Below are 13,229 nucleotides of genomic sequence, written 5' to 3'. Positions count from 1 at the left end.
ACACTACCGATATGGGATCCCCAAGTCCCTTCAACAGCTGGTTGTTCAGAAATGCGAACATTTCCCCATAGGACCATTATTATAAATGGTAGCCTGATTTCTGGTCCAGGAAGCTACAATTGTCTTTAAAGAACAATTTATCGATCCAAATACTCAGATCCACTTTTGTCCCTTCAGCATGTGGTAAATTTCAGTTGTTACCACAAATTGGTTCCGTGGACTGGCACACAAGTCACAGGAAGCTCACAGTCTGAGAAGTCAGTTAGGTTACTGGTTCCGTTTTCCTGACTCTGAATACACTTCTAGACTTGAGGTATCAAAATTGGGTGAGGGCCAAGGGTGGTTCCTACTATTTCCTTCATACTTTTCTTTATTATACAAATTATCTATACAGCAGGCATTCTTATAGATTTAGAAGAAAAGGTTATTAAGAACTCAGAGTGGATGAGTAGGTGATGAGTGGATGAGGGGTCTCATCCATTTCTAAAGCTGTGATGCTGCTTCCGTTACAGCATATCTCATCCCTTCCGGCCCAGGGGCTGTGTGGGTGGTTCTCCTCCATTACTGACCTGCTTTCGGAACTTCATCCAGGTACAGGTGATGGGCTGGGTGCCTGCCACTTTACCAAACAGCTCCACAGACTCTCCTGCACGCACCTTTTGGTCCTCAGGAAACTGGATGATCTGCGGGGGCATGGCTAGGAGAGTACAAGCGAGAAAGTAGGTGAGGAGGAGGGAGCCTCAGACAGTCTGATCTCAACTGGTGCTGCTGTCCACATGGGTCTGCTGCTCCTCTCTCACCTTCTGGAACCTTCAGGGTAAGACAGAAGGCAGTGATCACTGCTCCAGAGAACACCTGAGCTGATGGGGCCGGCTAGCTTTGGTCATCTCTTTATTCTGATGTCCTCAGAAGTGGCCCATGCAATTCCCACGGCACAATTCTCCATTTGTTGGTTGGTCTGGAATTTGCATCTTACCCTGATTTTTTGAATCTACATCCTAACTCTTTTGTTAATTAAACAGCACCTGGCCGTCGAACCTGGAGGTGACCCTGGCTGGCAGGCTCAATATGGTTCACGTCCTCCAGTGTCTTTCAGTGGAAAATAGAGAAGGTTCCATATGACAAGGACATATAGGAGCAGAGCATTAAAACAGCACAAAGTGAATCATCTCCTTAAGGGGCAGAGTGGAGGGCGGAGGATGAGGCGGAATTTCACAGAAGGGATGGGAGGGTTGCTAGTACTGTGTGATGCCGCCCGTACAGGGGGAGCAGGAGAAAAGACAAGTAGTAGAAGGGGCTGGGGGCCCAAGGGGTGCAGAAGCTGCATGAAAAACTCAGCCTGAATAATGCAGAGCTCGAATTTGGGAGGGGACCACACACCCAGTGGTCAGCCTAACCGGGCAAAGGACAAACCCTTCATGGCGGATGACTCCCTTACCCCCAAAGGTTTCTGTGACCAATTACCTGCCTTCAGAGGTGTCTTGGGTGCAGGTTTCTTTTTCACAGTTGCATCACCTGAAACCAAGAAGTTCACAGGTTATTTTCTGCCGGTTCTATTTTTTTCACAAAGCTCCCGGATCCAAGGAGGATGCAGTCTTGCCCACCGGCCCTTTATCTAGACAGAGCCCTTGCTCGGATATATCTTTCTGGAGATCTTGCAGTCTCACACAGACAACCTCACGATTGCATGAATATCAGTTCTCAGGGAACCTCTGGAGGGGGTCCCTGAAGCCTCCATTGAGATTAAAAATGCTTAAGCCTCCATTGTCCATTTCAATGATAACCCCAAACTCACTAACTATTCTCTCATCCTAACTTTCAGGAAACTCAGAAAGGAAACTAAGTGAGATAAACCAACCAAAATTAGCCTTTGCTGTGGATCCAAGGGGTTCAGGCTTCCTTTGGGTCACAGACTGTGGACTGGTGGCTTTCCTTTTTTTAATGTTTATTGAATGGATCAATGAGTGAATGAAGAATTGAATGAACCAACCAATGGTCTCCTCCATTCCTTCCCCAACTTGCTCCAAACAAGTCAAATAAGAAAAAGGACCCAAACAGACCAGTTTGGCAGCACAAACCTATTCATTTAGCTAAATAACAATGTGGTAAATATGCAAAAACATCCTCAGCTATCTTCATGGCTTGTTTTCCTATTTCTTTCAGGTCTTTGCTCAAAAGTCATCTAAACTATCTATCCAAGTGACATGAAAATCTACATGCAAACAAATACCTGAACGTGAATGTTTATAGTGGCTTTATTTGTAATTGCCCACAACTAGAAGTTATCTAAATATCTGCAACTGGAGAATGGATAAACTCCAGTACCGTACCTTCATACAGTGAAATCCTACTCATCAATAAAAAGGAACAAACTACTGATACACATGACATGGATGAATCTCATTAGTGATTCAATCTTATTAGTGACTCATCCCTTCGGCTAAGAGAAGCCAGACTCAAAGGTTACATACTGTATAATTCTCTGTCTATGCATTTTAGAAAAGACAAAACTACAGGAGAGTAGATGCATGCTTGCCAGAGGTGGGGCGGGGTGGACCATCAGAGGACACAAGGACAGATTTTGAGGTGATGGAACCATATCTTGATTGTGGTGGTATTTACCTGACTGTATGTGTTGTCAAGGTTCACAGAACTATGCACTAGACAGGGTGAATTTTACTGCATGTAAATTATACCTTAACACACACAAAAAATGGGGAAAAGTCACTTAACCAAGGATATCTCCCCTGACTACTCTACATCAAATAGCAACCCTCCACCCCCAGCACTCCTGACCGTGCTTACCCCACTTTATTATTTTCCCCTCGTGGCACATGTCATATAATAAACTATGTATTTACTTATTTATTTACTGTCTGCCCTTTACCTCCCCCTAAAGTATAAAAAAGTATAAAAAACAGGAACTTCTTTTGTTCTATTTACCTAATGTGCCTGACACATAGCAGGCACTCGATAACTATTTACTGAGTGAACACGTGGGGTTATGTTAACAATGATCTATCTACAAAGCTTCACCTTTGTGATTAAAGCGAGGCAGTGCGATACGCTGGCTTGGACCACAGGCATGTTAGCTAACTTTGGGGATTGTCCATGGTGCATCTGTGAAAAGGGAAGAGTGCTGCTCCCCTCCTGAGCCCCCAGAGGACTGCATCGGGAGGCGATCTCTGACAGAAGCGCTCTACAAGCACAGAGCTGCTGAGGACCAGTCCCATGGTTATGCCCAGTGCAAGGCCTGCTGCCACCAAGTTCACCCTGGCTCGTCACCATTATCGATCCATTTGTCCAACTCACAACAACTTACGGGGGGCTTACAATGTGTCGGGCAAATGCCAGTCAGGGCACACTATTAGCCTGGGTACTGGGGAGAAAACCAAACAAATGTGAGAAAACAGGGTTTGTCCTCAAGGGCTTCGATGTCAAGGCATGTGGTCCCCAGGAAAGGCTTCTTCTTCTTTTGCCATAAAGGACATTTATAGGACAACTGTAACAATTGGAATAAGTCCAATAAATTATATGACAGGACTGTATCAGTGTTAATTTTATGCCTTGATCCCCAAACTGGTTTTATAAGAGATTGTCCTGGGTTTTAGGAAATAAACCCTGAAGTATTTATCCTGTTTCCCTGAAAATAAGACTTAGCTGGACAATCAGCTCTAATGTGTTTTGTGGAGCAAAAATTAATATAAGATCTAGTCTTATTTTACTATAATATAAGACCGGGTTAATATAATATAATATAATATAATATAATATAATATAATATAATATAATATAATACCTGGTCTTATACAATATATTATAAGACTGGGTCTTATATTAATTTTTGCTCCAAAAGACGCATTAGAGCTGATTGTCTGGCTAGGCCTTATTTTCAGTGAAACATGGTAGGTGCAGGGATACCATATGTGCAACTTATTTTCAAACTGATCATAAAATGTGTGTGTGTGTGCACACGCACAGAGGTAGAGGGAGAGATGGAAAAAGAGAGGGCGAGAGAAGATATAAAGCAAACATGGTAAAATGTTGATATTTGAAGAATCTTGAATGAAGGGTATACGAGATTTGCATTATTTTTGCAACTTTCCTACAAGTCTAAAATTATTTCAAAATAAAAGTTAAATAGAAAGCTAAAATAATTGTATCCAGCCAACATGACGTGGTTGTTCAAATGAAGGAGGAAGAGTGTACACTGTCGGTTGAGCAGATGGTTAGGAAGGCTAAGAGGGGCGGCGCTGGATGGGCCTGTGCACTGGAGAAGCCCTGAACTAAAGAAGGGAGAAGAGCCTGCGCCATAGCTCAGCACCAGGGAGCGGCCCAGAGCTGGGACTCAGGGTGGTGTTTGCTGGAGCTTGGCCAGAGTACAGGACTGGGATTAGAGAACAGTGGTGTGAAGACAGTATGACAATTTAAATGAAAGAAAATTAAAAACTCAGTTCCTCAGTCACACTAGTCACATTTCCAGTGCTTACTAGCCACATGTGGTCAGTGGCCTCCATGTGGCGTAGACACAGACTGGACAGAGCTGGTCTAGAATGGTGAGTCTGAGAGTTAGGTCTTTGTCCTCTGTGAAAAGGGCGTCCTCACACAAACAGCAGTCCGCCTGGGCTAGAGCACACCTGGAGGTCTCTCCAATTCCTGGGGGACAAGGATACCCAGTAAGGAGGCTACTGCCACGCTCTTGGAAGGAACCAATCTTCCAGGTCCAACTTTGGTAAAGGCAGCAGAAAAGAAAATACAAATAAGGAAAAGTTGAAAAAATCTAGGGGCTAAACACGAGGGAGGGAGGTATAAAGTTACCTTAGAGAATTCTTGCTTGGATCACTGGGGAAAATTATATTGATGGCACATCGGGAGTACAAGATGCGTTTGGCTTGGTCCCAGGGAATGTGGTGAATGAAAGAATTTAATTTGTATGCAGGAAAAGGCCCAGGATCAGAATTCTAGAGAGAGGTTGGTAGAGACTGGAACTGAAAGATTTCAGGACCACACATGCAATTTATAATGGAAGCTGTGAGGATGGGTCAGTTCTTTGGGGGAAAAAAACGCAATGAAAGATGAAAAGGGGCCAGGGTCTGATTCCAGGTGATACCCACATGAGGATAGAGGGGGGTAGAGGAAGGACTCTGAGAGGCAGCAGGGGGATAGTCACTGTGACCTCGGAGAGGACAGAACGGGCACTGGACGTGGGCGTTAGGCATGACCAGCACCGAGAGACGCATGGTGTTGGAGCGGGTAGGTGCGGTGGGACTGTGGGCTCAGAAATCACTCCAGAGGAGATCCTCAAGGAAACAGGAAGGAGTCAACTAATGCATCAAGAATGCCGGAGGTGAAAGGGACAGAAAGAAATGGGGTGACGGAAGAGGAGGATCAAGCTAAGGTTTCTTCCAAGGTGAGAGAGCAGAGCACGCTCTGAAAGCAGAAGGCTAGGAGAGGGAGAGCCCAAAGACGCTAGACGGGAAGAGTATGGGAAAGCCAAATCGCTCGCCAGAAAATACCGGATGAGATACGCAACACCCATGACTGGCTGTGCCCTCTTCATCCAGGGCTCTCGGAAAGGGAGAGGGCACAGCTGGGAGAGGCCCTCAAGGAAAGAAGAAAGGCTTCCACCAGAGCCAGGTCTGACCTCCCGTGGAGAGGGAAAGGCATCTGTTCAGAAGAACTGTGTGGAGGGCTGCTGCATGGGCTTAGTTGTGTTTCCGCACGCCCCTCGCCACTCCCCAAATTCATATGTTGAAGCCCTAACCCCCAGTACCTCAGAATATGCCTATATTTGGAGATAGGCCCTTTAAAGAAGTAATTAAGTTAAAACGAGGCTGGTAAGGTGGGTTCTAATCCAGTCTGACTGGTGTCATAGAAGAGGAAATTTGGACACACAGACAGACACCAGGGATGACATGCACAGAGGAAAGGCCATGTGAGGACACAAGGAGAAGGCGGCCGTCTGCAAGCCCAGAGAGAGCCCTCAGGAGCAACCAAACCTGCTGACCCTTTGATCTTGAACTTCCAGCCTCCAGAACTGTGAGACCACACATTTCTGCTATTTAAGCCACTCAGTGTGTGGCGCTTTGTTAGGACAGCCCCAGCAAACGAACGCAGCCGTGATGGGCTCTGGGGGCCGGGAAGGAGGTTGACAGCCCCTGGAGTGGTGGCCCAGGAGCTGATAAGGAGGGAACAGCAGCACAGCATGAGGTCAGATGATGCCAGAGTCCCTCCCTTTACTATTCTTGGAGCCCTGGGTAAAACCTATGTGTCAGAAGTAGAGCCTGGACTACTGTTTATCTTTCTGTGTTCCAGTCAAATGGGATTGAAGGCCAAAGTTTTATGTTTGTTCGTTCTATAAATTTGGAGGTTCTGCTGTTTGAATTAGTTAGCATTCGAAACTGGTTTGGTTCCTATTAGTAAAACCAATTTTAAATGTTAATAGTGTTCTGTATCCTATTCTATACATATTTTATATGACCATCTGCTGTGATCCATTCATTGTGTTCTGGGCTTAGAAGAACATAATTAATGGATTGGAAAGCAGAGTCGTCACCTGATTCTAAAACCTGGTTCCTCGTAGAGAGTGGGACTCAGCGAGTTGTTTCTAACCCATGGTCACATCGTCCTCTTCTCTTGGTTCTTACCCCACCAGACACAAGCAGGGCACCTCACATTGTTTCCATTTCATGCAAAAGGACGTGGATTTGCATAAAAGTCAGATGACTTCCTGGGTTCATAACACCACATGTGACTGAGCAGAAATAGGATTGAAGCCTCCTGAGGCCTTGGTGTATCCCTGCTTCCCTCCTGCTGCCTCTTAACTCCAGCTGATGCTCCGCTCCATCCCCAAATCTAGGTCTTTGAAACCCTTCTCCATCTCTTTGCAGAAATGCAGTGCGTATAGGCTCTGGAGCTGGACTTGGGTTCAAATGCTGCTCTGTCGCTCCCTGGGCTGTGGCTTAGTGCACGTTATTTAACCTCTCAGAGCTTCAGTTTCCTCATTGAAAAAATGTGAGAAGAATAAATGAAATTTATTGTAAAGAATTAAGCTACATTGTAAGAAAGTATAGCACAAATACCAATGCCTCCCCATTTTCCTCTCTTTCCCAAATAGATTCCCAGAGGACTTCTGTATACTTGCCGTCACCTACTTAGTATGTCGCACTGTCTGCAGTTCAGACTTACAGCTCCATGAGATCTCACGTGGTACCTGGGGCTCTTTCTCCTGATCCAGGTACCCAGTAGAGGTAACATGCTTGCTGGCAGATGCCTCTTGGGTCACTAACTAGTTTCCTCTCATCTGGATTCACCCTTCTTATTATCTTACTATTCCTGTCAGCTCTTTGTCTCTCATCCCCTTCTCCAGCAGCCCACACTTACTGCACTACCTAGTTCAGAGGGGAATATCACAGGAGGAAAATAAAATCAAACCATCTTTGCAAATCCCACGACAGCCACCAGCCACAGCGTCAGGCAAGGAAGGCAGAGCACCCTTCCTCCCCTTGCCAGAGGGTTTCTCCCTCTGTGGAGGGACGCAGTCACTTCTCCCAGCCAGCCAGCAGCATCTCCCTCCTGGCACAGCACTGCTCCCCCAAAATGCTCTGAGTCCCTCTTTTTACCCCTCTGTCTGCTGCCTCATTTTCCCTGGAGCCTCGACCTCTCTCCTGAGCCCAGCTACACATCCCGCTACCCGACTATCATCTCCCCTGGCACAGACTGCAAGGCCAACACGTCCAAAACCAAATCCAGGATCTTCTCCTCACAATGCTGCTCACCCGTTTTTCCCAAGGCCCCCTCCCTGCTCATATCCATCAGCTAAATACCTGCTAAATGTCTGTCAATCCCATCAGCTGAACACCTGCTGGGCCTGCCACTCTGCACATCCCCACGGTCACCATTCTAGTCCTACCTGTACCACCTCCTAGGCCCCGCCCTAATCCATCCATCCCTGTGGCCAAAGCAGTTTTCCTCAAATGCAGCTCTGATGTCACCCCGCTGTTTAAACCTCTCCAGTAGCTGCCCACTGTCACTTAGGATCAAGTCCAACTCGCCTGACGAGGGCCTTTGAGATCTATCCCTGGCTGTCATGTCCAGCCTTCCTTCTTACTGCTCCCTGCTGGGGAACACCCTCACCCATGCCCTCGGGGCTCAGTATCCGTGGTTCTCAAAACCTAGCCTGCATGCTGATCACCTGGGAAACTGCTAAAATTCCAGATTCCCGGGCTTCCTGGGATGCTGATGCTATTGGTCCCCGTACTGCCTTCTGGGGAGCACGGCTCTACAGTCTGCCCCGGATGCCTTTCAGTTTCTGCAGTACCAGGCTTTGCCATCAGCTCTTGGGTGACTGTCTCACCTCCTTTGGGGATGACTGTGGGCTGTGTTCCGCGCCCCTCTCAGGAGGTTCTATCTCAGCACCTAGCACAGGGCATCACAACGGCAGAAACCTGCCCTCAGCACATATAGACCACAGCACGCTCTCTGGGGACGGAACAAGGACCGGCTTGCTCACCTTGTGTCTCCCCAGTGCCTACTTCGAGCATTACCTGGCACAGGCTTGAAAAATAGCTATTAAAGGCACAAGTGAAAGCCCTGAGGATCTCTGTTCACCTGGGAACTCCAGGAACACTCCACCCCAATCCTGGACTCTGACGCTGAAACCTAAGTCCTGGGGCCTGAATCCTTTGTGACTTTCCATGAAAAGGAGAAGCCTCTTGGCTCTGTCACCAACTAGATGAAAGCCACCTGGTGCTGAGCCCTCCACTCTAGACAAGAGACAGAGGCTGGAAGAAGTGAAGCAGCCCAATAAAAACATCATGGATCAAAGCTTTGAATTTGGAAAACCAAATTCCAAACTCCTGGGAAACCTGGGGCAGGCTGGGGAGACCCGCCTCCAACTGTCTGTGTAATCCATCTGTTGCTTCTGCCCCAGCTGAACCTAGTCCTGGCCTCATGAACCTTCCTTTGGCCCAGGCAGGGAGGAGGTCGGCACCCCACGGAAATTTCCAGACTGCTCAATCTGAAGGCACCTAGTACCTCTCTCTCGAGAATCCAATCAGCAAGGCAGAAAGACCAGAGCCAGCACCTGGGAGATATTTACAGAGCCTGAGGTGGGTCTCACAGAGTCAAAAGGGTCTGAGACAATGGAACGCAGAGGAGAACTAGGGAGGTAGCACGAACAGCCTTGGATATAAGGAGGTCCCTGGACCTCTGCCTCTCTGGGGACACTGCCCTTTTTAGGTAGTTAACTAAAAAGAGACATCAAAACTGTCACGATTCCCCCAGTCAGCATTAACTTGCTGCCAAAGGCTCCTGAAGGGAACTTGGGTTGGTGAAGTGTGGACGGAGCACCTATCCTACAGACTGGGTCAGAGCAGGAGGTGGCGAGAGGACGTAGGGACGGAAGGCTGCTTCCTGCGGCCCTGTGCTGGGGGAGGCTCGGGGCTCTGGGTGGCTTGACAACACCCGTCCCCTTCTCCTGCATCGACGAGGCCCCTTCCGGTTCATCCTTACAGATCTGGGCAGAAATATTGATCCTTTTCCCGGAATTAACATCTCTGGACACATTCTCTGCACACAGCCCCTCACAGCAAAGGCTGTCACATAAGGAAATTCCAGGGGAACACGGCTCCTCTTAGTACTGCAAACACCCATCCCCAAGCCCCCAGGACAAAGAACGTCAAGATGGTTGTGAAAGGGGCAGCCCAGTGTGGCTGGGACAACAGTTCCAGGGTTGCCTGCCTGGCGTCCTCCAGTCCTCCCTGGGAGGACCCATCCTGCCATTTAACCGGCTTGTAGGAGAGCTGGAAGGAGCTGAGGCAGCATGAGGGGTGGGTGACAGGGTCACACGCAGGGCAGGGTGGAGGGGGTGGTAGGCAGCAGACTCCTCACAGACCAAAACGTTGGTTAGAGTTACTGGGAGTTGGCGCCAGCTTTCAAAGACACTCATGGAAATACCCCAGCTTCTCTCTTAGGGTCCCATATCTTTCACTGTCAAGCAAATATTGATGCCAAGTCTCAACGTCTCTAGCATTTCCTTCTAGCCCTTTGAATCTTACCAGGATTGAACATTCCCCATGACCTGGAAAGAATATTTAAAAGAAAGATTTGATCCTGGGGAAACCTTTCAGGAAAACTGGACACTACTTTCGACATCCAGAGACGCTTTCATGTTGACATGACTTTTGGTTTCAGAGAGAGACATATACGGGAGGTCAAAGCAAAGCTATCTAAAAGCATCATAATCAGGGATGGTTCCTCGTGGTGACTGAAGCCAAAATGCCCAGTGTCAGAGGTGAAGCTCGGGCCAAGGCCAGGCATGGACTACAAAGGGGTATCCCACAAGGATCTCCCCCAACCCCAGAGCACGGTGGAGGCCAGCACCCTTAAAGCATGGAAACTCATGAATCAGTATGAAAAATCAAATACTTATGATGAATATATCCCTGCTTTGGGCCAGGCACTGGAGTTTCAGACAAGCCCTGGCTCCTGTTCCTTACATTGTAAAAGTGCACTATGGATCCCCATCTATCTCTTTTCTAAAAGACAATCAGCTCTACAGACTGACTGGAGGAATCCCTGGGTCTGTTATCATACCAGCACGGCCTCCTCTGTGTTTTCTAAAACCATTTCTTAAGCTCCATCGATGCTTCCTTCACACAAAATTCCATTCAGATTCCCTCCAGCTGGAACACCCTAAACCTGGGCCTGATGTGTAAGAACTCCTTCTGGTCAGCATGTTTCTGCTGCTGAGGAACACAACCCATGCTGGCTGCAGCTTCGACGCTTCGCCCATCGTTTGACCCCAAAGGGAGTTAGCTGACCTCACCTGAACTGCGTCACTTAAAAACAGGATTCCATTGAATGTCCTGATGCCAGAGCTGGAAAAGCCTGGGGTCAGTCGGACAGAGTCCCCGTTTGACAGGTGAGCAAGCCAAAGTCCAGAGGGACAAAGGGCTTTGACTAAATTCAATCAGTGATAGAAACAAGACTTTTGTCCCCTGCTCTCTCAGCCAGTGGCTGTCTGGCTACGCCTGGTCCCTGAGCACTGCTCCAGAGTTGACACAGTAAATGGACATGGGGAGGCCCACCTAGGGGCCTGCTGCCTCCCCATACCCGCTCACCTCAGGGGAGGAGCCTCGATGCTTCTCCCCGGGCCAGTGTACTTCTGTCATGTTCTCTCTCCAAAGGTGGGAGACGACCCGCTCTGGGCTGGAGGAGTGGATGAAGCGTTCCTGAAGTGCTCACATCCAACCCCCATCAAGCAGGGGAAAACCATCCATAAAGGATTGGGACAGTTGACAAAGACTGAATATAGGCCATGGATTAGATAGCAGTATTGGTTCAATGTTAAATTTCCTCATTTTAATAACTGCATTGTGGTTGTGTTCCTAGGAGATACACAATGAGAAATTTAGAGGTTGAGGGCACGATGTCCCTAATTCATTCATAAATGGTATCTACATCCATATGATGAATGTACACATATGAACATATACGTAGTGTATACATAACCACAGGATCTATAGGATAGATAATGGATGTAGATCTATATGAATATACAAGTGACAAATAGATATGAATATATACCTATAGAATGACAGAATGGAACAAATGTGAATAATTGGTGAATCTAAGTAAAGGGTATACAAAAGTTTCTTGTATTATTCTTGCAACTTTTCCGTAAATTTGAAATTATATGAAAATAAAGTTATTTAAAAATTTCCCATTGAGAGGCATGTAGCAAACACCCTGACGGGTGTTGATCTAGACAAGCATGCCACCTGTTGCCCTCCTTCTCCTCCTAGCTCTAAAGGCTGTCAGACCTCTGCCCTCCAAGTGGGCCGACAGGAGTACTGCCCAGGCTTGTGTGGACGGCACAAAGTATGACTCTGACACTATGGAAGGCACACAGGGTGGTGGTTGTGGCAGGAACGTAGAGCAGGTTTGGCCTCACAGTTCCACAGCTTACCAGCTATGAGACCCTGGGCAGGAAAATTTAGTTTTCTAAGGCTCAGTTTTGCTCATTTGTAAAATGGGAACAACTATTTGTAGCTCAGTAGGGTGAGACTTGCCTGAAGTGATATAGATTGAGCCCTTAAGGTGATGCCTGCGGCACGGGTGCTCAGCAAATGCTTGTTTTGTATGTTTATATGAAGACCCCAAGTTGGGTGCCTCACAACATTCATTCTAGCGTGCGTGTAGTTTCTCCTCACTATGTTATCTTCTTCAACCAAATCACATTCTTCTCCTGCTTCACAGCCTGGCCCAGAGTCTCCCTCACCCCGAACTCTTCCCACACTCCCCCTCCTCACTCCTGTCTTGTGCGTTGGGGTCCCGCAGGTTAACTGTTTGGTCAGTTTTCTCTCACCCTGCCCCCAGGGTTGGGCAGATTGACTTGGCTTTTCCCTCATGCTGCCCAGTGCCTTGCAGTGGCGGGGCGCCCAGGGGCTCTCGGGCCACTGTGAATGAGCGCTGTCCACTCACCCTGACAGCTCACTTGCAGCGCTGTGCGTGGGAGCTGCGGAGTGGAAGGTGCACACAGGAGTTAAGACAAACACTGCAGCCTGGGTCCCACCCCCAGAGATTCTGATTTAATTAGTGTGGGGTGCAGCCCAGACAGCCGTGTTTTCACAAGGTCCTCAGGTGAATCTAAGATGCAGCCAGGGTAGAGACCCCTGCCCTAGAACTGGATGACGACCACTTGATTGGGGTTTCCCACAGCCCTCTTTTCTCTAGCACGGAGCTCAGGGCCCTGGTCTGCTCAGGATCTCGTTTGTCTTTCTCTTTCACAGCTCTGACTCTGCCTCACCTCCCGAAGGACCTCGCTGGAATGGATGTACCAGAGCTAAGGTGGCTGCGACCTCTCAGCTCAGACTCCATGCACTCCTGCTTCTGCCCCCGGGAAGGTGACCTGTTACACCTCTAATTCACAAGCGCTTGCTGCTCTTGTAAGATCCTGCATCGTTCTGCTCACATGTCCTGTAACTAATAGAACATGGGCCTAAGCAATCCTTCTGTAAGAGAAAGTCGTTAGCCCATTCTTATTAGGCGTTTCTTAGAATTGCTTATGCGCTTCCAAAACTTATTAAAGGTCCACCCGATAAACTGAGGCTCCCTGCAGCAGCTAAAATATCCAAGAGAAATTCTTATTCCGATTTACCGGCCCCGACATACCGAAGGCCGAGCATCCCAGATGGCCTGGCTGGTATGTGCACAGGGAAGCCAAG

At 48.0% G+C, this 13,229-nt stretch overlaps 1 protein-coding gene across 6 annotated transcripts in view; it reads right to left on the bottom strand.

Annotated features, from left to right (window-relative positions):
• The window catches only part of MYLK (myosin light chain kinase), a 241,530-nt gene that overhangs the window by 44,997 nt on the left and 183,304 nt on the right, over positions 1 to 13,229 (bottom strand). For all 6 annotated transcript variants that reach the window (XM_019738977.2, XM_019738976.2, XM_019738974.2 and 3 more), the window contains 2 exons: positions 1,465 to 1,515; positions 570 to 697 (listed from right to left, as the gene is read on the bottom strand). In XM_019738977.2, the coding sequence (XP_019594536.2) occupies positions 570 to 697; positions 1,465 to 1,515 (179 nt within the window). The remainder of the gene's footprint in view (positions 1 to 569; positions 698 to 1,464; positions 1,516 to 13,229) is intronic.

The sequence above is a fragment of the Rhinolophus sinicus genome, linkage group LG01, assembly GCF_036562045.2.
Source record: "Rhinolophus sinicus isolate RSC01 linkage group LG01, ASM3656204v1, whole genome shotgun sequence".
Lineage (NCBI taxonomy): Eukaryota > Metazoa > Chordata > Mammalia > Chiroptera > Rhinolophidae > Rhinolophus > Rhinolophus sinicus.
This window is presented reverse-complemented; position numbering and strand designations above follow the sequence as displayed.